Source organism: Anguilla rostrata, chromosome 10 (genome assembly GCF_018555375.3).
Source record: "Anguilla rostrata isolate EN2019 chromosome 10, ASM1855537v3, whole genome shotgun sequence".
Taxonomy (NCBI): domain Eukaryota; kingdom Metazoa; phylum Chordata; class Actinopteri; order Anguilliformes; family Anguillidae; genus Anguilla; species Anguilla rostrata.
The window spans coordinates 28434638-28461228 of NC_057942.1; the positions used below are offsets into that span (position 1 = coordinate 28434638).

General features: G+C 42.9%; 2 protein-coding genes across 11 annotated transcripts in view; one reads left to right on the forward strand and one right to left on the reverse strand.

Annotated features, from left to right (window-relative positions):
* LOC135233138 (uncharacterized) lies at nt 1-5698 on the forward strand. Its single transcript, XM_064296373.1, has 6 exons — nt 1-157; nt 1230-1535; nt 1927-2007; nt 3386-3496; nt 3949-3988; nt 4110-5698. The coding sequence occupies exons 1-6, from the start codon at nt 109-111 to the stop codon at nt 4153-4155; spliced, it is 633 nt and encodes a 210-aa protein (XP_064152443.1). The 5' UTR covers nt 1-108; the 3' UTR covers nt 4156-5698.
* LOC135233136 (calpastatin-like) overlaps nt 5318-26591 on the reverse strand; it is a 39949-nt gene continuing 18675 nt past the window's right edge. For 2 of the 10 annotated variants that reach the window (XM_064296365.1, XM_064296366.1), the window contains exons 3-16: nt 16321-16350; nt 16037-16114; nt 14993-15073; nt 14657-14704; nt 13189-13269; nt 12747-12848; nt 12069-12185; nt 11598-11675; nt 11307-11360; nt 9289-9360; nt 8582-8617; nt 8380-8451; nt 7861-7939; nt 5318-7139 (exon numbers count right to left, since the gene is read on the reverse strand). In XM_064296365.1, the coding sequence (XP_064152435.1) occupies nt 7871-7939; nt 8380-8451; nt 8582-8617; nt 9289-9360; nt 11307-11360; nt 11598-11675; nt 12069-12185; nt 12747-12848; nt 13189-13269; nt 14657-14704; nt 14993-15073; nt 16037-16114; nt 16321-16350 (918 nt within the window). In that variant the 3' untranslated portion in view covers nt 5318-7139; nt 7861-7870. The other 8 variants (XM_064296368.1, XM_064296369.1, XM_064296367.1 and 5 more) reach the window with 8 other exon arrangements.

A 26591-nucleotide genomic window follows, 5' to 3' on the forward strand; every position in this document is an offset into this window, starting at 1 on the left:
CCTGTGTGTAGCCTGAGCGTGAGAGAAGAGAGCATCGCCCTGCATCCTCGTTGTACAGTAAACTCTCCTCATTACGCTTCATGAAAACAGGCTTCTCGTGACGAGAACATGTTAGAATTCTTTTTGCACCTGCTTTTTCTCTTCTGCCTGGGTCGATGTAAGTGTTCTTCAAATTATTTTTATACCACTGTGCCTTCAGATTGCTATTATTTTCAATTTTCTGTTCTTACATATCTGTGCGTGTTGGGGGCCTATTCGATTCAGCCTGTCTCCATATATTGGATACACTCTTATTAAATTGCTGTTCAAATTATGCCTACTACTTATATTGGGCAGGACTAGAATATGTTTGTAACAAGTGTAAATGTTTGTACGGCGTTTTAGGCAATTGTACAGACAATTCCACCAGGAGTAAGGCAGAACCATTTTTAATCATAAAGAGTAATTAAAACTTTTTTTGCGAGCTAAATCATGTTTTGGTGGTTACATACGCTGATTTTAAATCATCCTTAAACTCATTGGGCCTCATTCACGAAACGTGTACGATCATATTTGACCGAATACTGCTTATAATATCTGATCTGTGTTTGTTCATGGCTGTTTCCTTATACAAATCAGTAATCACATGAACAGTAGTGCGCATAAAATTTACAAACAGGCAGCATTCATCATCTCATACACCTGCGATATGCACAAAGACAAAGGTCTGCACACGTGTCATTCATCTCATATTGTTTTTTCGTAGGAACATTTTTAAGCGCAAAAGTAAGAATAATTTAAGAAAACTTGTGAAGAAGGCCCATTCTCTCTCGATTAGCAGCATATAACGCAAGTGCTTAAACACATTCAGACCTTAACTTAATTGACCTAAATGTTGCTCTCTTGTCTGTTGTTGCTCTCTGTTTTTTGTTTTAACTAGCAAAATAAATAAATAAAAAAACTAATAACAAAAGATATTGAAAAAAAATGCGGAAAATAAATCCAACCATTTAGCTGATTGAATTTAAAACGAAACTCTGAATGTTTTATAAATCTGAAATGATAAATTACCGAAGGGTCTCTTAAATCATGCTGTAAGAAAGAATCCATTAAACAAATTATGTAATGGAAAAAACATATTCTGCTTTATGCGAGGCTTACCAAAATTATAATTTTGTGATTTTCTGTATTTTTTTGAAAAATAATTTACTGATACTCGGGAATATCAAGTGATGTTTTGTCCCTTTCAGACGCAGATTGTCAAGATACTCGAGTGATCTTGGATGGGAAACCAGCGAGAATACCGTGCGATTTAACGAATCCTGCCACTGTCCTTTGGTTCCGAGTAGGGAACACGGGGATGGACGTCATAGGATTTATCGACAGCAAAGGAGTGAATCATAACCGCGCGGACGGTAGCTCCACTATCATGAGAAAGGAGGACATAACAATTAAAGATTTCAACAAGAAGCGCGACAGCGGAGTCTACGGCTGCTTGACGACAAGCGGTCAGAAATTATTATTTGGGAAGACCTCTACCCTCGATGGACCTCCTGGTCAGTTATCCCATTGCAGGGAGTTCTCAAGATTTTTAATTATTTAATGTCGTACGTTAGTCCAACTAGTTGCCTACAATTTATACAGTTAGCTTATAGGTCTACACCAAAAACTGCAGTGGCTTCTGCAACTATTGCAAAAAAATACACGCAATAGTAACCATAATAATATAGGATAGTATATTATTATTATTATTATTATTATTATTATTATTAATAATAATAATAATAATAATAAGAAGAAGAAGAAGAAGAAGAAGAAGAAGAAGCATTTCTTTTTCTTCTTCTTCTTCTTCTTCTTCTTCTTATTATTATTATTAATTTACAGAAATGGCATCATCATACTTATTATTATGGGTTCATATCATGGCTTTGTGATTTTTGTCTCCAGACCCAACCACCATGACAACTCCTCTAGTGACGACTGCCCCTCCACCTAGCACCACTACAACTCCCTGTCCCTGCAAAACATGTGAGTGTTTATGCCTGTCACTGTCAGATCACTCTGGCCTGTACGAAGGGAAGGCTGCGGGTTAGATCATGACCTAGGGTTTTTTTTGGTCGTAATGCCACCTTGATTCTGAGACTGCATGGACTTCCACTGTATCATGTGCAAACCTCTGCTATTCTAATCCACTATATTCTTTTAACTCTGCGAGTGAATACAGCCAAGAATACAGCTATCAATACAGCTAATTATTTACCAACCAAAAATCATTGTGATGTGAAACAATTTATATACAGAGGAAACAACATTAACAAGGAAAATTGATTGAAATAATCTATTCTGAAAAATGTATTTATCCTAAAAAAAAAAAAAATCATAGAATATGTACAGCAAAAAAAAGTAAAAAATGTGGAGATCTAGAAGCAAAAAAAAAACCTTAACACTAAAACCTTACACTAGCTCCAGAACATAACTCACATCCTGTCTCAACCTAAATACCAATTTCTTAACCCAAACCCTAATCTTAGCACTAACCCTACCCCTACCTCCGGAGCATAACCCAAATCCTCTTGCAACCTTAACATTTACCGTATTCCTTACCCTAACTTGTATCCCAGCCATATTATGACATTCTATCGAGGTTCCTAAACTTGGTTGTGTTTCAACCAGTCGCAAACACAGAATTTTAACAAGCTTTATTTTTTATTAATGAGGTGCTTTTCACATTTAGAGGGATTAATTGCCCTCTTAAGCCACATTTTGTCAGAAATAGCTGTGCAAGCCACAAATAACAAAAAATATTAGGAGCCTGTTGATTCACCTCTTCCATTTGGTCAATGAAGTCACCTCTTCTTGTGCAATTTGTTGCAGTGTAGGACAATAAGCACAATGTAGGACAATATCAACCAGGGAATTTTATTCTTGGTAGAATGCAATGCTATTTCAGACATAATATGCCTTAAGAGGGTAAATAATCCCTCTAAACAGGAAAATTAAGAAATTAAGAAATTAAGAAAAATTAGCAGCTTGTTAAAATTATGGGATTGCGATTGTGGTTGGAACAAAAACCAGCATACACAGGGAGGCTCCAGGACTGAGTTTGAAAACCACTGCAATAGACTGTAAGACGGGGCTGCAAAACCCTGTTCCTGGAGATCTGTCATCCTGTAGGTTTTCATTTCAACCCCAATTCGGCACACCTGATTCTACTAATTAGCAACTCTGCAAGATCTCGAGCTGTTAAATGGGATACTTTGTAGGGTTAGAGGGAAAACCTACAGGACAGGAGGTCTCCAGGAACAGGGTCGGGCTGCCCTCCTATTAGACTTGCCTTTAGAAAAGCAGTATTAGATGTCCATCCAGTGACCACAGTGCCTAATCTCAATCCCTCTGCATCCTTCAGTGAGGAAGCCTGATTCCCGTGGCAGCTGTGAAGTGGCCATCTTGGCCCCATTGGTGGTCGGCTGCATCCTCCTCTTTCTCATCCTCATCCTCACCATCCGCCACTGCAGCCGTAAGTAACCCCTCCTTCCCCCCAGTACCCCACGTCACCCGTCTAACTCGAACCCGCCTATAGGCATAGGTACACCTGTTGCCTCCTGGCTGTTGCTTAATCTATACCAGTGGTTCTCAACTCGGGCCCGAAAGGGCCGGTGTGGGTGCAGGCTTTTGTTCCAGCCAAGCAGTTACACACCTGATTCTACTAATCAAGGTCCTTAGTAAAGACTCCAAAGGTTGATTAGTAGAATCAGGTGTGTAACTGCTTGGTTGGAACAAAAGCCTGCACCCACACCGGCCCTTTCTGGCCCGAGTTGAGAACCACTGATCTACACCTTGGTCTGCCCATATACCTCACTCAGACACAGGCATGTACACGTTTGAAATATATACACGTTTGAAATGTATATTTGTATGTATGGATTCCATAGGCAATGCAAGTTGCTTGACTGTTCTTATACCTTTTAGGCATTAGAACGAGAGGGTGCCCACACCACTACAAGCAAAGGTGAGCCCTTTTTGGCGTCCTTGCAGGGCTAGAAGTTGAAGACAAGTTTCTAAAATTGTGCTTTTCTGTCCAGTTTTTCCTCATGTGTGTCCCCTCTCTTCCTGTGTCTCTCCCGGCCCAGGAAGCCCACACAAGCCAACACTGCCAAGCCCGGGAGATATATCTAGCTGCCAACAGCAACCTCGTCTGCACAGGCAAGGAGACTGAGCGCGTGTTTGACTGAATAATGAGAGTGACGCACCTGAGAAATATAGAAACATATTCCTCTTATATTGAGAACTGACATATCTATTCATCTTTAGCATTGTGAAAAAAGCTCTTCTTTAATAATAATAGTAGTAGTAGTAGTAGTAATAATAATAATAATAATAATAATAATAATATTCTCAAGAGAAGATGAGATGGGTGTTCATAGGATTCTGAGGGTGTTATTAGAGCTTAATTTCTGTTACCTTGCATATTGTTCATTATTTTAGAAAGGCAAATATTTGGATTACTGTAAATATAATTCATTTTGCTGTAAATGTTTAATATATTTAAATCTTTTATTGTCGCTCGTGATAGTTTGTTTTAAAAGGATAGTGCAAGATGTAGACTGGCAACAGATGTAGTTCCTGCAAGTCACGTTTACTTGGTTTTGCAACTGAACAATATCCTTCAACCATGGAGTGTGCCAGTGCACACTCTTTGAAGTATTTCCCATTCTGCTTTGTCATACTTCATTTCAGTGATTTCTCAGGAATAATAAAGGCTTTTTGTTGGATGTTTCACAGTGTAGTACATTCTGTAGTTCTGTAGTTTTTGCATTTCTTCAAACAAATGTAAATTGCACTGGGTGCCGTGAATTGCTTGATATGGTACTGTGGCTGGTTGTTAAAGTGTACTATTGTTATATAGCCATATATGTGTTGGTAAAAGACAAATTTTGAGCATGCAAGGAACCAGGATAGATGGATTAGAAATAAGAGTCTATAAATCAGGGTACTGAATGAGCAGTATTGCAAGTATTTCATTTTTGACACACAAAACTTCAGTGAAATGTTCAAATGTAATCAGACATGCATTTTTTATGTTTTCTTTATGTGGTACATGATTGCACATACAGCTGTTCAAATTCCTGCATGTGACCGTAATTTCATATTCACAAACATTAATGTATGTTTTCTACATTGACCCGCATAATTTCTTGTGTTGTTTCATGAATAGATCTGCTTGATTAATTCTGAAATTAGCCCTCTTGTATTGCAAATATGAATTGCTATCTCAAGGTGAGGTCACTATACATGTACATCATAAACAAAAACCTACATAAACAAACAGACAACTGTATTCCTTTTTGTTTTTTCCATTTTTATAAAACATTTTGAAATCCATCTGTTCCATAAACACCGTCATTAAAGCAAAAGTACCCACAACCGTTCAACAAAAACAATGTAATTTCTAAAATGTTTTTTTTTTTTTTTTGTCGTGAAATCTTGTTTAGCAATTGCTGTCAAAGCACTTTCTATGTCAACCTTATATCTCAGCAGTGTCTTAAAGGAGGCTTCTACAGGGTAAAATGCTCTTGGGGTGTCTATGGGAGAAACTATTAAACAAGTTTAGACAAGATGCAGTTAACAAAAAGACAAGTTTGAAAGAATTCCAGAACACACCCCTAGCCTAAAGTTCCATGAAAACAGACAAAGCAATTATCATTAACCATTAGGCCAATGATTTCAGAAAAAAGAACAGAACATATGTATAGTAAGAGGTGAGCAAGATGATAGAGAGATAAAAAGATCTGCATATTACAATACAAAAAGGTAAACTAACACAGCATAATATTGTTTTTTAAAAGACTGAGTTAACACTAAGGGGAAACATTTTTAGACATTTTACAGAGTAAACTAAACTGAAAAAAACACTGACAGTGAACGGCGGAGGGACAAGTAGCCAAAGATGTACGAGACTTCCTTGTTGAACACTCTTTATCTCTCTCTCTCTCTCTCTCTCTCTCTCTGTCACACACACTCACACACACACACACAAACAATCTCCCTTTTGTCACATTGTCTTTGTCCTTTTCTTTTACGCTCTCTCTCATTTAAATGGTAAAGCTTAACCACTTGAAAACCAAGAAATATAAACAGCAAATGTTCCAAGTCTTACTGTGATTGTGAGGTCGCCAGCATCGCAGATGAATGAGAATTATGTCCCCCTATGGACGAGGTATTAGAAAAGGAGGATTCTCAAGAAAAAACAGGACATTCGTTCTGGTGTTAGTCAGCCTTCCTTTTTTCTCAGGGATTTTAGTGGAAAGTGTTCCTTAGCTAAGTTTTGCATAGTAATTTTGCATAAGGCAAGTTGAGTGAATGTAGTATGGGCAATAAAATTTGATGTACAAGAATCACAAATGATCAAGAAATTTAGTCACACAATCCTACTTCAGAGAGCCAATTCTCATAGGAGCACCAGAAACACAGTGATGTCTATGCCCTCTACCTGTATAGACCTCCATAAAAAAAATCTGTATATATTTTATGCTTTTGTCCCTGTATGCTTGTCTGCCATAGAACTAATCAGATGTTGCCTGTGACTTTGCACTAGCGGCTAGTACCCACTCATTAAAACGTAGCGTTAAACTACAAGAACACCAGTCAACACCGTGAGGAAGAGATGGAATCACACTTCAGAACCAAATACAAAGGAGAGGAGGTGGGCAATTTTTCATTTTAGAACAAAAGACTGGAAGGAAGGTAGAGAAAATTCCAGAAGTTGGCAGAGTGCACCATTGTCTCATTTTAAAATTTGTTTTACACAAAATGTTAGTTGTTAAAACATTGGAAATCAGCTCCACTTTTGTGTCAGCTTTTAAATGTGCAGCTTTTTAAATGTGTTTTACGTGGCATACCAGCATGCGCAAAGTAGCACAAAATGTGTTAATAATCTGACATAGTGTGACACGAATTTAAACCAAACAGACTCATTGATCTTGCAAAATGTTACTTTTTCTGGCGTGTTATGTGAACCAAGGCTTGATGCTGTGTTTGTTTTCTTTTGCTTTTTATCTTCAATCTTTTCCCTCATCTAAATGAGAAACATGAATGAAATCTGGAGCTTTGTCCCTTCGTCTCTCTGTTCGTCTGTCCCTGCTGAGTGTGAGCCAGGCCTCCTGCGAAGAAAAACAGGAAGAAAACAATCCGGTTATTCCCAGGCTGAGCCACCGGAGGGCAGTATCTGTTTCTGGATTTTAAGCCAACTTCTGCTCCCAGTTACTTCATTAGCACAATCACGTGCTAATTAAATATGTTATCTGTCATTTATATATTATGTGTATTTACATATGACTTGATTTATTCTGTCCATAAATGAATAGTGTATTGCTATTTAATCTACAGTTGGCTAATTATCTCAGGGATAACTGGTGGAAACCAAATCCTGCCCACACACACACACATACACACACCAGCATTTATTAAACAGAATGGCAGAATATCAAAAATAATATTATAAAATACCATACAATGACTACCTACATCCTGTGTTTCTCATTTTAGTGTCGTGGTAACTATGGTACAACAGATTATAATATGTCATACAAACGTTTTATTACTTTCGTAGTTCTTTTAAAAAAAAAAAAAATGATACTACAAGTATGATGTTCAAGTATGATGAAGTTGAGGTGGACTGAGAAGCAGAATCCCATTCTAGATTAATATAGAACAGATTCTGTCTTTGCGCTCAAACAGTGAAACGGCAGCATCATCAGCGCCAGATGATCTTGGTTGCAACACCACACAGCCCCGATGAGCGATCTCGGTTACCATTTCCTGTTGCGCATACCAAAGGTTTCCTGTCGACCTGTGTGTGCGCTTCACAGTACAAACTTTTACCTGTAGAAATTTAACTTTGAGCCTGCACCATGTTTCCTGACAGGTCAGCAATGGCAGGTGCGTCCTCCACCAGGGCCTGCTGTAACACAAGAAACAACATGTTGCAGGTCGTCTCTGCAAAAGAGTTCCTGTCTGAGGCTAAGCCATCTTGCTAGTGATCAGGCTATGCAATCTCAGGATATGCAAAACTTGACGGTGCTTCAAGGTCTTTATATTGAAGCTTTACATCCAATTAGGTAGTTACTTACAATATTATAGACTGTAATACATATGAATATCATTTTGCCTTGTAGATTCAGGATGATGCTTTAAGGTAATAGGAACACTATAACATCTGATATCTGTTATATATGTTATTTTATTATAATTATATTTTGTACCATTTTGGACTTTGCATTAGAGACTTGCAGGTGCCTTACAAGCAGCACCGATACCAACAGACACATAAAGCCAACACATGTCTATTGCCATACGTACCATGTTCAGTATTTGTTTTAAGTACTGAAGGAAGCAGCTTACCACAGCTGTGTCACTGGGAATGGCTGCAGAAGGGCCACAGGAGATGACACCAAGGGTCTCATCAGTAGAGGTCTGCAGAGACAGGAAGAGGAAGTGATGTAGTGGTCAGGCATAATTTCTTTTTTTAATGTCCCGCCTGGTTTCAGTTCTGGCTTGTGTCAATGACAGAGTTTAAGCCACTGTTCTCGTGAATTTAGTTCACCTGATTGGCTGGTATGTCTGTCTGGACCTCCTCTGCCTGCAAAAGGAAAGGAAACCAGTCTGATTACAGACAAGCTGCTGCATCACGGGTCAGCTGATTCCCCTGTGAATCTCTCATACCAAACTCATAACTGCAAGACTTCCTGAAAATGATGATGTTTGACAGGGTGAGTGGCACCTGTCAAACGAGCAGATATCTGTTGCCATGGCAGTGTCTCCTTTCCACCTCTCCTCTCATTTGTTTTGTTGATTGACATATAAGTTCTATTTTTACAAATAAATACAATTTTTGTTTTTTTCACAGCAAATGTAAATGGTTGAGGCGGTCAGTCAAGGTCATTTCAGTATGGCAGTATGGCATTCCCTTCCCTTTGACATGGCTGTATTGAAACACATTTACCAAAACTCTCTCGATGAAACTCTTATGAAAATTGGGTGAGATGTCATTGGCTGTTGGCGAAAGTTAAGATCAGCTATTGCGCAGTGTTCGTGCACGAGATTATAGATTTATATAGATTGTGTATACTCCATCTTAAAAGTGCAAGGGTACCTGGAATAGCAACAAAATGTCACCATTCTCAGTGGTCATTCACAGTTATTTTAGACCTTGCTGACTTCACTTTGCAAGTGAAGGCATGCAGCAGGACTGCGGCACAATCGAAGCCGTTTTTAAAAAAAATATATAATTCTTTTTGACATGTCAATCACCAGCAGGCTTTTCTCTGAGGGCTGGGGGGCCGACCGAAAACTTTCCTCTCTCTCTTCTACAAGCTTCTCCTCCTGGAGGGGGTGGGGGTGGGGTGTGGTACGGGAGGAGGGGTTAGTAAGTAAAAAATGTAAAATGAGACGGTGTGCGGCAGCATGTGACATGAAATCCGTGCATTGGAGAGATCTCACAATCACAAATGACTGACAAAAATATGGACAAGCCCTGACATGGCCAAAATCAACAAAAGATATTTCACGTTTTCTTTGAGGTAAATTAGCTTATCTTCATGATTAAATTAATTAAATATTTACATTTCCATAAACCCATAATTACAGCACAGGAACTGAGATGCAGAGGGAAGAGGCTGAAATGTTTGTAGTCTGCAGTTACTGTTGGTAATGGATGAGCAGATTGGAGTATAGAGGCAGCCATTAGCTCTTCTGTTATGGTCACTCATAAAATTTGCTCAGAATCACATTAGATGCAAGAAAGCAAAAATGTCCTCATTATGGTTTAAGAAGTTTATTAATCAAGCAAAACAAATAAAATATCAGTAGCAGTGAAGGCCCTGACTGGCAGTTATAAGGATAATGAGTCAGCAGCAGCGAATGCCCTGATTGGCTGTTATGAGGGGGTAATTGGGCTGTAGCAGCGAATGCCCTGATTGGCTGTTATGAGGGGGTAATTGGGCAGTAGCAGCGAATGCCCTGATTGGCTGTTATGAGGGGGTAATTGGGCAGTAGCAGCGAATGCCCTGATTGGCTGTTATGAGGGGGTAATTGGGCAGTAGCAGCGAATGCCCTGATTGGCTGTTATGAGGGGGTAATTGGGCAGTAGCAGCGAATGCCCTGATTGGCTGTTACAAAGGGCATTAAGTAGTGAATGCCCTCACCCTCCCTTAGGACTTGAATGTCCTGAAGGGGGAAATTATGAAGCCAAACCTGGATTCTGTCTTTGACTGCAACAGGTTCCAGCTCAGGGGTGCAGCCCAAGACCAGCTCAGAGGTAGAATCAGGGACCAGGTCAGGGGCCAGCATAGCTGTAGAGTCAGGGTTCACCTCAGAGGAAGAGTCAGAGGCCAGTTCAGGGGCGAAGGCAGGGGCCAGCTTGGTGGAGTGATGAGGGGAATTAGGGGTTGGGCCCAGTTCAGTAGTGGAGCCGAGGACCAAATCCAGGGCAGATTCAGGGGTGGAGGTAAGGCCCACCTGAAGGGATTCTGGGGCACAGTCAGGGGTTGGCTTATGGGTCAGATCAGAATCCATCTCTAGGGCAGATTCAGGGGTTGGCTTATGGGCCTGCTGAGGGCCCCTCTCTGGGGCACATTCAGGGGTTGGCTTATGGGCCAGTTGAAGTCCCACTTCTGGGGCACATTCAAGGGTTGGCTTATGGACCTGCTGAGGGCCCATCTCTGGGGTACATTCAGGGCGTAGGTGATGGGTCAGTTCAGGGCCCACCTTCGGGGCAGATTCAGGAGTTTGCTTATGCGCGAGCTTAGGGTCTGCCTCTGGGGCAGATTCAAGGGTTGGGTTATGGGCCAACTCAGGGCCTGCCTCTGGGGCATATTCAGGGGTTGGCTTATAGGCCAGCTCAGGGTCCACCTCTTGGGCACATTCAAGGGTGGAGTCAGGCACCAGAACAAGGGTGGAGTCAGAGATTAATTCAGTGGCTAGCTCAGGGACAGGTTTAAGGCAGGATTCAGGGGCAGAGTCAAGGCCCAAGTCAGGGGCAGATTCAGGCGAGGAGTCAAAGACTATCTCAGGGGTAGAGTCATGGCTGAAGGCAAGAGTTAACTTGGGGCCAGATTCAGGGGTCAGCTCAGGTGTGGGCATAAGAGTGGATTCAGGAGTGGGATCGATGGTGATCCCAGGGACAGTGTGGGGTTCCAACAGAGCATCTAAACAGCCTTCCGGAGCATGGATCCTCCCTGCAGACAACTGAGCACAAGGAGAAAGAGATATGCACCTGTGTGTGCGTGTGTTTGCGTGTGTGTGTGGGTGAGCATATAAAACTCTCTTACCTGAGCGGGGGCAGCAAAGTCTCCATCAAGCATGTCAAGAGCCTCCAAGCAGGGCTGAGTGGAGAGAGAGAGAGCGAGAGAGAGTCCAGCAGATTACAAAGCTAGTTACAGTACAACAAAATCTACTGTAATATTGCCATCACCAGAAATATAATGTGTTTTAATAAATTGTCAAAATCTTTTTGGGGGGGGGACGCGTTATTTCTACTGAATGTGTTATTATAATAACAATAATAATAATAATAATTATTATTATTATGCTTTCATATTTGAGAGTGGATGTCCCCTTACCTGTTTGGGGGTGGCTCCTGGCACCGCAGCGAAATCCCCAGACAGGACGTCCAGGGCCGCACCGGAGTCCATGGAGGGCTGAGGAGAGGGGTGGGAGGAATCGGACTAAAACATCAGCGCCCACTCCACAAGCACACCAGTACTGACATTATTATCATACATCAGGCTGTCACTCATCCTCCTGCAGCACCAAAAGGGTTAAGACTGAGCTCACTGCGCCTTTTAACTATGAGCACCCTGTCACTCAATGTGAAATATATTATCAAAGACAGGCTAAGTCAGAGACAAACAAGGCAAGACTTTTAAGTTCTGTCAGTGTTTACGTGAAGAGTCAAGATAGATGCAGAGAAAGGTGCTGTCTGCTGGACTATGGCTAAATTATGGACCACCTTAATAACCTGTTCTTGTCAATATGTATTTTAATCTACACGGCTGGTAAAGTAGTCAAGAGAAAAGGAGGGGTGTGGTCACCTCTTCTTTTGGTGGGGGCAGGTCTGTCCCATTCTCTGTGAATCTGTAGTCTGGTGGGATGGTGTCCTCATCCTCCCCCACAAGCACAGCCTCCTCCTCTGTGACCAAAGTGCGCTCCTGCAGTTTACACACACACACACACACACACACACGCACAGACATGCACACACCACACACACACACACCACGACCAGGCACATCAACACACATGCACACACACCGCACACAACACGCACACACACATCACGGACACACACACACAGCACACCTACAACACACAGCACAACACACACACACACACACACACCAGGAAAGGGTTCCTTTGTGAGATAACACAGCTCTGACTTTACATGCAATCAACAGTCTCTATATGAATTTATCCGTTGAAAGTCAGTGTCACCTGCTGATCTTTCATAAGAAATTTCTTATCTTTCAATCAAGAAACTTCCTGAAAGCATAAACCTCTTGAGATGAATCATCTCATTTTCAAGGGGGTCCATAAAACACAAAAATACAATGAAAATACAAAATCTTCCAATCTTCCCAATCTTCCATGGAGGGTGAATTGTGTGTGGGTGTAACAGTTTAAACGCTGGAATCCAGGACCCATATCCTGAACAGAAAACCAGACGCCTTCTGCATCGAATGTGAGGCACTGCACGAGGCGATGACACTTACACTGATGATGTCCGCGGGATCGATCTTAGGGGGTTCAGGCTCAGGTTCTTGGGATCCCAGTATGTCACTCAGGGCATTGAGGGCATCCAGAGGCACAGAGCCCTGGTGTGACCACAGAGGGATGGGAGGGAGGGGGAGGGTTAGACAATAGAATTAAAAAAAAACAAAAGTCCTTCCACCCATACCCTCATGCTTTTAATTTGGACATGTACCTCCTTCATCGTGAAACCACAGACTATTATTTGAAACTGAAATTGTTATCATTAAACTTATGACATTATAAATGATCTTAACTACATCATTGCATTATTTTTTAATATAACTTGCAAGTGTCTATACATATATTACTGTATGTTCCTACATTCTGATATTAAGTGCATGTGTGTGGCTGTTACATATTGTAGTGTGGTAGGTTGGGAGTAACTTGGGAGTCAATACGTACTGGTTCTTCCGCCGGGGCAATGGGGGCGGATTTTGTGAAGCCAGCGGAGAGGGCTTCCAGGGCACCGTCATTGCTCAGGGACTTATGGGATAGGATGAGAGAGAGAAGACAGAGATAAAGACACCTGCACTGAGGAAGAAACACACAGACGCTTATCAGCTGTTCACACCAGAACTGGGTCAAATACCAAATATGTATTTCTTCTGGATTCAAATACTTTTCCATGCTTTACTGATCTTGTCTGGTGTATTGGAACCAATGAAATACTCTCAAAAAGTGTAAACCTCACCTTCTGGTCACATTGGCAGGCTCAGTTACACCAGGCAAGATCAATAGAGCACAGAAAAGTATTTGACAAAAATATATTTAAAAAACCCGGTTTTATGAAACATGTTTTTATGCCACAGTATTGTTGGGTAAGTATTGTTGGGCACAAACAAAGTTGGAACCTTGTTTGTGCCAAAAGACCTCCCAGAAAAGTGTCCCGGTAGAGGGTTCCTTACACTCTCAGTTTGGCTGAGAGTGACTGTGATAGAGAAATGGAGAACAGTACAGTCCCCTGTCTCCAAACTGATAATGGCTCTCAACCTGTTTTTCGTGTTTCTCCAAATTCAGAAAGAATCCCCCAGCAACAAGATGGCTTACTATTCCTGCAAATCTAATGAAATGACTCCCCATCCCACAGTCTTAATGTTTCACATTCAGTCATTTTAAAATGACTGTGAATGTGTTTTAGTAGAATGAATGTTTTTAGTCATAACCAACTGAACTTATTGAATGTGCTGTGCACAGAAGTGTCTCCACATAGGATATAACCAAGCAAATATGCAACAATGGGGATGGAGCTTGCTTAAACAAACCTTATTCATTATCAAATAAAGGATATTTTAAAAAATAAAATTTATAGCAAGCACTGTTCAATATTCAGGTATTTAGTGAATAAATAGCTAAGAAGCATAAAAGAATGTGTATAAACAATGTGCATATGTGCTTGGATGTATGAGTTTACATATATATAACGTGTATCCGTGTGTGCTTGCTCACGTGTGTGTTTGTGCATGTGTAGGTACGGGAGTCTCTCAAGATGTGTGTGTCATAGTTGTTGGCTCACAGAGCAGAACAAACACACGACAGAAACACACACATTTCTGTGTGCGCTTGACCATGGTGCTGCTGTGGGCGTGTACATTGGCATGTTCTTTATTTAACGGTGCTGTGGGTCTCATTGGGGGGATGAAAGCTGCCATTCAGCGTGTGACGCTCCGCCTCCGCCCGCCATCCCCCTCCTCCCACCCCGCCCACCCCCCCCCCCCTCGTGAACGCTAGGCTGAACCCTGGCAAGCGCTCCCCCCACCCCATGGGCCCGGCCGCACGTGCGCCGGAATGCTAGTCAAACGTGATCGCTTTCGGCAAGCGGAGGCGAGCGGCTCCGCGCGGAATTCCACCACCTGCGCGGGGGCCAACGTACCTTGGGAACGACTTGAGGGCTGTCGTTCGTTTTCTCCACCGGGACACTCTGGTTTTCGTCGGGAAAAAAAAGAGAAAGAAATTCAATCAGGTAAAAAAAAAAAAAAAAATCTTTCTTTTCTCCACCTCTGTTAATGTCGAGAACAGGGAAAAAAAAAAAACCGGTTGGGTTTAGAAACTGCCGTAGAGACGCAGGTGAGTGGGGGGTTAAGGCACGGAATTCTCCCGTGCCAGACGGACGGAAAGCTCCGGTGTGTTAGGCGGACACCACCACAGCCGTGCGTGCGGGTGAGGAAGAGGAAGGCATCGGAGTGGAGGAAGAGTATCCGTGACTGACCGTCTCTCGAAACCTGTATCCAGGTGGCAGTGAGCTCTCTCTCTCCCCACAAAACACTGCTCTGGACGGAGTGATGACGGGCTGGGACATGCAACACACACACACATCTTCACACCCTCACCATTAGAACAAACACCACCGACATGCAACATAATTAAGGCATGCAACATAATTAAGGCATGCAACTTAATTAAGAGGCCTGTTGCAATGAACACATGGACATGTGACTGAAGCGGGTTACGTCACATGACACAATCGACACGCATCATGCACATGCAACACGCAGACTCCATCAGCAGATTCAACACACAGGCAGGCACTGGCACCAGGAACCTGTGCGCACGACACCATGTGTACATTTGATGTTGTGTTAAAGATTTCTGTTTGCGCGGCAGAAAATAATGAGGTTACTTTGCAAAATATATGCATACACGCAAATTCACCTGCACACACACGCATGCACGCACACACACACACACATGCACACACTCAAACACACCTGCACCCACACACACACATAGACACACACACACACATACATACACACACACACACGCATGTGCATACATATGTGCACACACAAACACACACATGTGCACCCACACACACACACACACACAGACACACACAGGTATGTGCACACACACACACGCACACACACAAACACACGTTCACCCACACACACACACACACACATACAGACAGACAGACAGTCAGACTCACATACACACGCACACACAGCCATGTGCATACATACATGCACACACAAACACACACACAGGTGCATACACACACACACAAATACACATACACAGACATGTGCATATACACACGCGCACACACACAACAAAAATGCAGATGTATGTGAGGCCGTTTAGTAAACCATACTTCCTCTCACAAACACCATCATACTCTCGCATACTGACCATCATACTCTCTCACACATACTATTATAGTCTCTCACACATACAATCATTCTCATACAGATGCACACACACACACACACACACGCACACACAGGATGTGGGCTGGGAGCTACAGTACCTCCAGATCTGTGTACACAGGGCGGTTTGAGCGGGTCAGGCGTGGGCCTGGAGCATGCAGGGGTCCAGAAACACGCGCCTACTCATGCAAGGCACCAACATCACATGATCAGGGTCATACACATGGCCAACAAATTACACATGGAGACACAGAAAAGCAGAAAGACTGAAAGGAAACCTGAAAGCCTGAGAGAGAACAAAATAAATGTATATATATATCAATATTTCTCTCTCGCTTTCAGTCTTCATTTGACTCTTTCTCGGTTTTATATATAGGAGTCTTACTTTATTAACCACAGCATCCTCTATCTTCACCTGAGAGAGAAAGAGAGAGAGAGAGAGAGAGAGAGAAAGAGAGAGAGAGAGAGAGAGAGAGCATTAGCACATGCCCGTGATCTTTACAGTGGTCGTACGCAAACGAGCATTGTATACTTCGATTCCCAAACTTTCTGCATGGTCAGATGGGCAGACAGGCTCACCGCCGTCTGCCTCCGTTGCGTCAGTGTCACACGCACAGCACTGCGCAAGCGGAGGAGACCGCTAGCGTAGCGCATCAGCGCAGTCACCGTAAGATATAAGATAAGATACGATATACTTTTTATTTGCCCTCTGCATTTGACCCATCCTAGTTACTTAGGAGCAGTGGTCAGCCACAGTGCAGCGCCCGGGGACCAACTCCAGTTCTGAGGCCAGTGCCTTGGTCAAGGGCAACTGCAGGAGCGCACCTAACACACTGTACACACTGGCGCGACCCTGATATGCTGTCCTTACACTGCCCCCCAGTGTCTCCCGATGGGGGGACACGGTTGTTAAACACTGTCCACATATCCCTGGTTCGCATGCAGTTGGACTCCGGCTACGGACATTTCTAAATACTCCTGCTGTGCGTACTTCACCATGGAGAGCCCATACGAGCTTTTAATCTTTATTTTCCACTCAGCTGAATAAATGTGGCGAGCCCGTGCTGCACCTCGTAAAAAAAAGCTTGGCCTGCTCGGTAATAAAAATTAAAAACAGACCTACTGTGTTTCCATGGGGGGAATAAGCTCTGACTACACAAAGGTGCTGGAAACCCCATTACTCTTTAGCACAACATCGAAACTCCAGGCACGTTTCCCAGGAGAGCAGCGCACGCACACGCACACACACACACACACACACACACACACACACACTCACGTACGTATTCATAAGAACACACATATGCAAACACAAAAACACATGCACATACTTATATGCTTACATACTGTACAGTATATACACACTTATATGAATACACCCGTACAACCACAAATATATACATACAAATGCAAAATGCACAAGAATGCACACGGACACACACAGAAACGCAGAAACACACACACACACACATGCATACCACAACATTGCTTCTCAAAAGAGGTCATAAATAATGGCGCAGGAGGAGACAAAGGGGACAAAGAACGTTTCGCCTCCTGGTCCAAAACCCTCAAAGGGACCGTGGGAGGATCTGGACACGCATGAGGAGTACTGGAGACCCTCCGAGACTTACAGCCTTGTTTAAGCGCCTTGGGCATAACAGAAACCTGCATTTCAGCCACCTGCAAGCAGTTTCCAGTGACTGTCGGAGTAATGGGCTATCAGAGACATCCACCCTCAGTGTTTAACCAGTCCCTGTGCTACATAGACATGCTGAAACCCAGAAAGGCTGAAACAAATCCAAAAATGTTTTTATCTGTAACAGAAGTGAATAAGAATGCAGTGAATGATAAAAGCTTGTTGCTCATGCCAACCGTGTATTATCACTAACGTCAGCCTCTGAGGGAAATGACAGTTGATCACCAGGGAAATATCACTCTTTAGGCACCTAGACATACAGTATATCCACACTGACATTTTGCTCTATAAGTACAGAGCATAATTGAGCTGTGTTTCATAACATTCAGCTGGTATAGCCAGCTTTCAATCAGAATTGTAGGGCACATCGATGAGAACAAGCGCCTCGGATGTCAGAACTCATTCTGCTGAACGTGTTTGTGCATTACAAGGAAACACTCATTTGGCTGCTCCATTAAACTTGACTCAGCAAAAACCTTCTGGCCAAGTTTCAACACCAGCCACATTCCTCTGTATGTTCCAAAGGCTGCCACGGTAACAATAGTTTTCACTGAATGTTCCGATGGCTGCCGTGGTAACATTGTGGGAAAATAAGAAACAGGAGCATCCTCATTATTACATCATTATTACATCACAAAAAAGCTTGTACTAACTTACATACACATAGACCAATACAATGAAAGGACTAAACTGCCTCATGCTACGGTAACCACTGGGTGGCAAAAGCTTTTATGGAAGGATTCATAAAGTATGCACTATATCTGCATTACCATGATCTTTATAAGCCATTCATGATCATGTGTGCACAAAGTCTCACCTCAAATTTTAGAACAAAACTTTAAACTGCATTAATTTCCACATAAGTGTGCGATATCACCCTTCATAAAGCACTGGCAATCGCTTATGAATGATTCATAAAACGGCATGTCATGTTAATGAAGGTGCTATGCTTCGTGAAAAAGCGCTAGGAACAAATACTCTGTGTAGTGCAACTGAATAGTTAATTAATTTTATTAATTTTATAATAGTTCTGCCCCCAACCCTCACCCCCCAACCCCTTACCCCAAACACCTACAAACATACATACCCACATCACCCCATCCTTCCAGAACACTAGTGAGCACAGTCTGTTCCAAGCAAGTGGCCAATAAATTAGTGATTATGAACAGGAAGGACCCGTTTAATTTGTTCCATGCCAGCTCTCTGGGACTGTTCCTTTCTCTCTGGCCTTCCAGAAAGTGGCTTTGACTGCAGGTGTAGGACAGACTGATCTCAGGTCAGCACGGCAATGATGGCAGGGGCAGGACAAAGGCCAAAGCAGCTGGCATTGATTCTGCCATCACAGAGGAAAACTGACCTGAGATCGGCTGGAGGAATGCAAGTGGTTGCTTTGACTGTATCCCACCTCTCGCTCATCTGATTGAAATAAGTCAGCTTGGATTTAGAAGGTAGGGTGCCCACAGCGCCACCGTGAGGAAGTTCAGAGTGGAGTGACTCTGACCAGTCAGCATGCACTCTCCATGTAGAAATTTGTGTGGGGGAAATTGCTGTGGGGTGACTTGAGCGTTTATATCTTGTATTTTTCAGGGCAAAGTTAATAACAGCGCTATCACAGGAGAATGGTTTTCATGCATACATGTTACAGTCCACTACACTATTACTCTACATTATGATCACTGATGATGTGATGCATAAAATAACACATGAATACACTTACACACACACACCCCAACAACATATACCCTCTGTTTCCAGCTTATCTGTCTGTTACCATCAACTCAACTAAAAACGAGATCAGTCCAACTGTCAAGTCAAGTGATAAAATTGTGCTTCAAGCAGACACACCCATAATTACTGCTGAAACCACAGAAGGTGCAAAACTGACTCCAGTGAGTTTGACACATTCCCTGCAGACATCTCACCGCATCTCCTGACTCAGTGTGAAAATTCACACACATCACCGACATTCCAGAGCTCTCCAGAAATAAACCTTTCATATGCCTTTTGTTTAAATGGCTGTCGGCATAGAGAAGGGCAGAAAGAAGGTCCGCGTGTTAAGCTTCATGTCAATAGTGACACTATTCCTCTGAAAAGTGTCTGTGTGCGCCTGTTCCTCGCACTCGTGTCTGTGTAAGTCTGTTCCCTCTACACATGTCTGTGTGAGCCTGTTCCTCGTACTTGTGTCTGTCTTAGCCTGTTCCTCCTACTCATGTCTGTGTGAGCCTGTTCCTTCAACTCTTGTATGTGTGAGCCTGTTCCTCCTACTTCTGTCTGTGTGAGCCTGTTCCCTCTACTCATGTCTGTGTGAGCCTGTTCCTCTGACTCATGTCTGTGTGAGCCTGTTCCTCCTACTCATCTCTGTGTGAGCATGTTCCCTCTACTCATGTCTGTGTAAGCCTGTTCCACCCACTTGTGTCTGTGTGAGCCTGTTCCCTCTACTCATGTCTGTGTAAGCATGTTCCTCGTACGTGTGTCTGTCTTAGCCTGTTCCTCCTATTCATGTCTGTGTGAGCCTGTTCTACCGACATATGTCTGTGTGAGCATGTTCCCTCTACTCATGTCTGCGTAAGCCTGTTCCCTCTACTCATGTCTGTGTGAGCCTGTTCCCTCTACTCATGTCTGTGTGAGCCTGTTTCTTTTACTCATGTCTGTGTGAGCCTGTTCTCTCTACTCATGTCTGTGTGAGCCAGTTCCCTCTACTCGTGTCTGTCTTAGCCTGTTCCTCCTACTAATGTTTATGTTACCTGATTTGCAGAACAGGCAAACTGAGGCATGATAAAAATCAGCAGCTGAAATCACAGTCACGAACTTCAGAGGAGAGCATGTGCTGGTCTGCACTGCAAAGTGGAGGTTGCAACAGGGAGCTACAGTTAAATGCAAGACTATTGGGACAGTGACAGAAATTTTGTCGTTTTGGCTCGGTACTCCAGCACATTGGATTTCAAACAAACTAATGAATATGAAGTTAAAGTGTACATCCATTATTTACATACATTTCAGGGGATCTGTGCAGGAATTACAGCCTTTTTACTTTTGCAGTTTTGCCCATTGCTTTTACTGTGTTGAAATTTGTGCATACTTTCTGACATTTCTAAACTGAAGTGAAAAATAGATAAAGGTATTTCTCATTGGATTTATTATTTATTCAGTATTCTGTATTCTACTCCAATCCCATTTGTCCAGCTGGAATTCTGTTCCAGACTGGCAGGACAACCTACCCCCCCCCCCCCACCACCCCCCCAGTGTGTAGGCACGCCCTCACACTGCTGTCGGTTATCTAACACACCCCATAGAGCTGCACAGTACACGTGAACAAACTGCCAGCAACACAGTCTGCACATGCGTGTGTGTGCTTGTGTGTGAGTGAATGTATGTGCGTGCATGTGTCTGCACATGTGTGCATGTTTCTGTGAGCATGTGTGTGTGTGTGTGTGCTTGTGTGTGAATGTGTGTGCGTGCATGCGTGTGCATATGCATGTGTGCGTTTGCGTGTGCACACGTGTTTATGTATGTGTGCTTGCGTGTGTGTGAGTGAGTGAATCTGTGTGAGGATTTGCATAAGTGTGTGCATATGTGTGTGTGAATGTGTGTGAATGCATGCGCGTGCGCGTTTGTGTGTGCACATCTGTGTGTTTATGTGTGTTTGTGCGTGTGAGTGAATGTGTGTGCATGCATGTGCCTGCACTTGCGTAAGTGTGTGCATATGTGTGTGTGTGTGTGTGTGTGTGTGTGAATGTGAGTGTGCATGTGGGTGCACATGTGTGTCTGTGTTTATGTACTCATGCTTGTCTCTAACTGGGTCCATTAGGCTAGCTACAGCAACACTGCTAACACTCTTTCTGTATAAAGGGTATGTTTCTGTACATCGCCCAGACATATAATCACTTTATCATTACTTATTCTGCCTCCTGATCACACAGGGGGGTAAGGGGGACCTGGGGGGTTATTTTTAAACAAGGCCCCCCCAAACAAGGCCGCCCCCCCCTCCCCGAAGCAAAGGCCACCCCCCTCCCCCACTTCAGGCCGTGCTTCCACATAAATTCTGTGGGGGAGGTACAGTTATATAAGCGCCTTTAAAAAGGCAGGGAACAGCCTAGGCTTGCCGTCACCATGCACCCCCCCCACACCCCCACCCACACCCCGCCCACACCCCCACCTCACCACCACATTTCCCAGCATGTTCTTCCTTCTCTCCCCTCAGGAGAAAAGAGAAAGAAAAACTCCTGGAAAAGAAGACACACGGGCCTAGAGGGAGATAGACTTCGGGCAGGGGAATGGCCACGCCCTTTGGGGGGTTCAGCAGAGAGAAGAACGGCGGATGCAAAACAGATGGACTACATACGAGCACGGACTACAGTCGCGCACAGATCAGGTTACCAAAGCACTCAACAGTGGTCAAGAATGTGTACTCACCACAGACACCACAGTAGGACCATACACTCAACACTCTTTGACCCTACACAGTAAAATCTATAGTGTTAAATCAACTCTCGCCGAGTACATTTGATCCCTGTTGGACTCATATATACTCTGTTCAAGTTGAATTAACACTGGACATTTTGTTGTGTAATTACAAGTGTTTGGTAACAGTAATTTCTGGTGGCACATTCCAGTACAGAATGTACATTGCTGCAGTACTGTCCTTGACTCTGCCCCTTAAATACATTTTGAGAGGATACATGAAAGTCCAATGTTTCCCCTTTGAAGGAAGGGGGGGGGGTGGACTGTTAGGCAAATGCAGCTGAATATCAGATGAGCCCATAGCATGGGTGTCAGAATCAGGTCCTGTAGGGCCGTAGTGCCTGCTGACTTCCAGCAAGTTTCAGCACCGGTGATTCATTTAAGATGCTGATTGGCCAAATTATCCACACAACTCATCCTTGAGGCTTTATTTGGCTGATGACTGACAGGAAACCGCAAATAGCTCAAGACACTGTGGCCCTCCAGGACAGGCTTTTGATGCCCCCGGACTACAGAATCAGTGCCGCCCCTCCCGAGTTTTGATGAGTCAGGGGTGCAACTTTACTGCCGAACTGCATGAAGCAAGATCCCTATCCAGGAACAGCTTCCAGCACCAGGCTTTCTATGTTGGGACGCCATTTTGATTTCTTGGGGTTGGCTCAACACAAGCTTCCTGACAATGGCAGTCATATCGCAGACTTGCACCGGACTCAACCCAGAGAAATCCGTTCAGTTACCATTCAAACAGACATCTTTTCATTGGAATGAGAAGCAGGGACACGGGTACTGGACGAGAAACTTCTATGAAAATGAAAATGAGTCATGTAATGCAAAAGTCATGTAAACCACTTAAAGGGGAGTGGAGGCCCGAGGCCATGATAATATATGCCGTTTTAATCGCTGTATGGGAAATTATATCACTGGAGACAGATATGTGCCAAGTCTCCTTCCTACCTCTGGCTCCACCTCTCTCCCTCCCTCACACACTCTCTATTCCCATCTCCTTCCCTCCCTCTTCTTCTTCTTCTTCTTTTTATATATATATATATATATATATATATATATATATATAAAACTGGTGCATACACACACACACACAGTGCCTGCTGCTGAAGAGACATAAACAGTACACCACAATGGGCAAAACACACAAAACAAAGCAAAAAAGCACAAATGCACATTTTGGCATACTGAAGGACACATAATTTATGATGTACATATGTAGTAATCAGCCTCTCTCTCTCTCTCTCCGTTTATGTATTTGTGTTCTCATAGCAGCTTGTTCACTGGCATCACTATGCTGTTTACATTAGTTTTGTACATATTTACTCAACTGCTGTTTAAGGAACCCCCAGTAAGCCGAGTTGCGAGGAGAGAGAAGACCCATGATCCCCAACTGTGTGGTCACATGATGCTTGTCCAAGGACTAAAATGCACAACTTACACTGGAAGCCGGAAAGAAGGACACACAGAATCACAAACATGAGCTCTCTCTGCATGACTACAACAAGACAGAAGACAGAAGATGAAAAAGAAAGAAGAAAGTTATTTTTGTCCTCACTGTCATACTGTCCTTCTCTTACCTCTCCCACTTCTCATCCCACTTCTCATCTGCCCATTTCTTTAGGAGACACTCCCCTACACCCTTCACAGAGTGCCCGAAATCTTGGAGTTGTGCTCGACAACAGGCTGTCACTCTCTGAGAATATCGCGGCAACCACCCGGTCGTGCAGGTTCATCCTGTACAATATCCGCAGAATAAGACCACTCCTCACCAATTATTCCACACAGCTCCTGGTCCAGGCCATGATACTGTCACGTCTGGACTACTGCAACTCCCTCCTGGCTGGCCTCCCAGCATCAGCCACCAGACCCCTTCAGCTCATCCAGAATGCAGCAGCACGTCTGGTTTACAACCTCCCTCGTGACTCCCACGTCACTCCCCTCCTCATCTCCCTCCACTGGCTACCAGTGCAAGCTCGCATCCGGTTTAAGACACTGGTGCTTGCTTTCCAAGCAGTCAAGGGGTCAGCTCCTGGTTATCTGCAGAAGATGATCAGACCCTACAAGCCGGCCAGATCGCTCCGATCGGCTACTACAGGGCGGCTGATTCCTCCCCCAACACGAGCAGCAACAAGGTCTCGACTCTTTGCAGTTCTGGCCCCACGATGGTGGAACGATCTTCCAGTGGAGGTCAGAACAGCAGAGTGTCTGAGCACCTTCAAACGGAAACTCAAGACGCACCTCTTCTCTGTGTACCTCTCTCCTCTTCCCTAAACCCTCTCCCATAACTATTAAAAAAAAAAAAAAAAAAAAAAAATATATATATTTTTGGTTCAGACTATCTTGTTTCTCCTTATTGTATGCATCATAGTAAAGGCTTTTTATCTACATGTTGTTCAATGGACTTAAGCGGACTTGATCCTGAGTTTGGTTACTCTGTTGTAAGTCGCTCTGGATAAGAGCGTCAGCTAAATACCTATAATGTAATGTAATACTCTTTCTCCCTCTTTCTCTCTCTCTCTCTCTCTCTCTCTCTTATAAACAACGAGTGGTCAACTCTGGTTCAAAATGGCCGCAATGCTTCTAAATCAAAAATATCAATCAATCAACATTTACCACAGCTACAGCAACTTTTTAACCTGCCAAACCAATTTTCACTAAGTAATGACATTATTCTATAATAATGTTATATTTCTGATTATAACATCCAAATAAAATTAGAATTCTTATAGTAATTATTTTGTTATGGGGCAGGAGTGTCTGTGATTATCACTCCGTGATAATCCAGCGTGAATCTGGATCATACTGTTGCTCTTCCCTTGGCAGGAACAGTGTTGTTGTCAGCAGCAACTCAGAAGTCATGCCAAGCTGATGTTGGCATCAGAGATGAGGCATTGCTTTGGCATGCAGGTCATCGAGTACAGACAGCCCGTCACTAGTATAGCACTGGCAAAATCTGTCTCCTGCCAACTAGCTCTAAACAAGGGCGGGGAAGGAATGTAGCTGAGGTACTGTAATTATATTTTTTATCTTTCTTTTTTTTTTTACGTAAGCATTTGTGTAACAACCTTTAATTTCAGGATCTCAAATCTTCATATTGAAGTAGGGGATATTCAACCACCACCTATGTTCAGAAGGAGGGCATCATTTTGAGCAAGGTACTTTTTTCAGATTGCTCCTAATGTGGTGGTTTGTTTTTGTAAGGCATTAAATAGAACTGTCAAAAAGCATAATTCTATGCACTGAATTTATTATATATTAAAAGGGAAGTCCTTATTTATATTTAAAATAATTTATTATCTGCACTATAAAAGGTCATTTCATTTGTCTTGTTTAAGAAAAATGGTTAAAAGATGTATCAGTAAGGTAGAAACTGTTGTAAAACTATTCCCTGTTAGTGTTATTTTATTTGTACATCAGTTAAATTAACTGTTTATGTCTGCAGTCAGCCTGAAGGGGAAGCCTACGACACGTTGCTCCATTCTGAATAAACCAGATAGTGAACTATGTGTCATGCATATTCTGTATTCATTCTCCCTGTTTCAGGTATGAAATGAAAAAACAATGTCTGGTAAACCACAATACATGTATAAGAGTACTGTACATGTGCTCTCAGGGATTCCGACGGAATGCTGAGTGCCACAAATGATTTAGTACCAAGCAAAAAAATACCTCATACTATTTTTTTTCAATAGCTGAGCCAACACAAATGAGATGCATCATTAAAAGATTAGGGGTGCATTCCAATTCCTTTTTTTTTTTTTGAAAAATGAAATGAAAGGAAGCGAAGCAATGGATAAAATAAGCGATTGGAATGAGCCCTATTTGTTATTTAACATACCTGTTGCAGCAGTCTTACAATAGATTTGGTGCCCCCTACTGGCATGGTAGTGTAAAACTCATATCAAACCAATAAGAGTGAGCCAAAATAGGCAATGACAAACCAGGTTGTTCATTTAGATTTTCTATTACCTTTGTACCCATGAAAACTACACTTTGTCTTGGCACCCCCTTAAAGTCAATGTCACCACCTCGCCACCCCATAAACTTCTCCAGATCTGCCCCTGCAAGGTGTAATGGCTTTCAAAATGCTCTGTCTGTCATAAGGAGATAATACAGTAATAGTTAGCAGGATTTTTTAATGCACGGGTTACTAAAATAATTTTGCGAACGTTAAAACTAATTCCACTAGATTCAGCGTGAATTTGGAAAGTAGCATAAATGGTTGCAATATCCAATATCCTTTTGCGACTATGATTTAAGCTTGTGATGTAAATGAAAATTTCATAGAAAAAATAAGATTTCATTTACCACTCCAAAATCTAGCAAATAGTATGGGCTATGTGTTAATGTTACTAAAAAGCTGCAATTCTAAATGCATTTGTTAGATTTAAAGTGGAAGGTTTGTGTTGTAGAGAAAGTGAACTTGTGAAATCACAAATGAACGCAAAGCCTTATATGCTTATATGCCTTATATGACCTTATATGCTGCAGAT

Excerpts from the sequence above, each read along its gene's own strand:
- LOC135233138 (XM_064296373.1), top strand. The coding sequence starts at position 109 with ATGTTAGAATTCTTTTTGCACCTGCTTTTTCTCTTCTGCCTGGGTCGA. Across the intron at positions 1,536-1,926 it reads TACCCTCGATGGACCTCCTG|ACCCAACCACCATGACAACT; the intron begins GTCAGTTATCCC and ends TTTTGTCTCCAG. Across the intron at positions 3,497-3,948 it reads CACCATCCGCCACTGCAGCC|GCATTAGAACGAGAGGGTGC; the intron begins GTAAGTAACCCC and ends TATACCTTTTAG.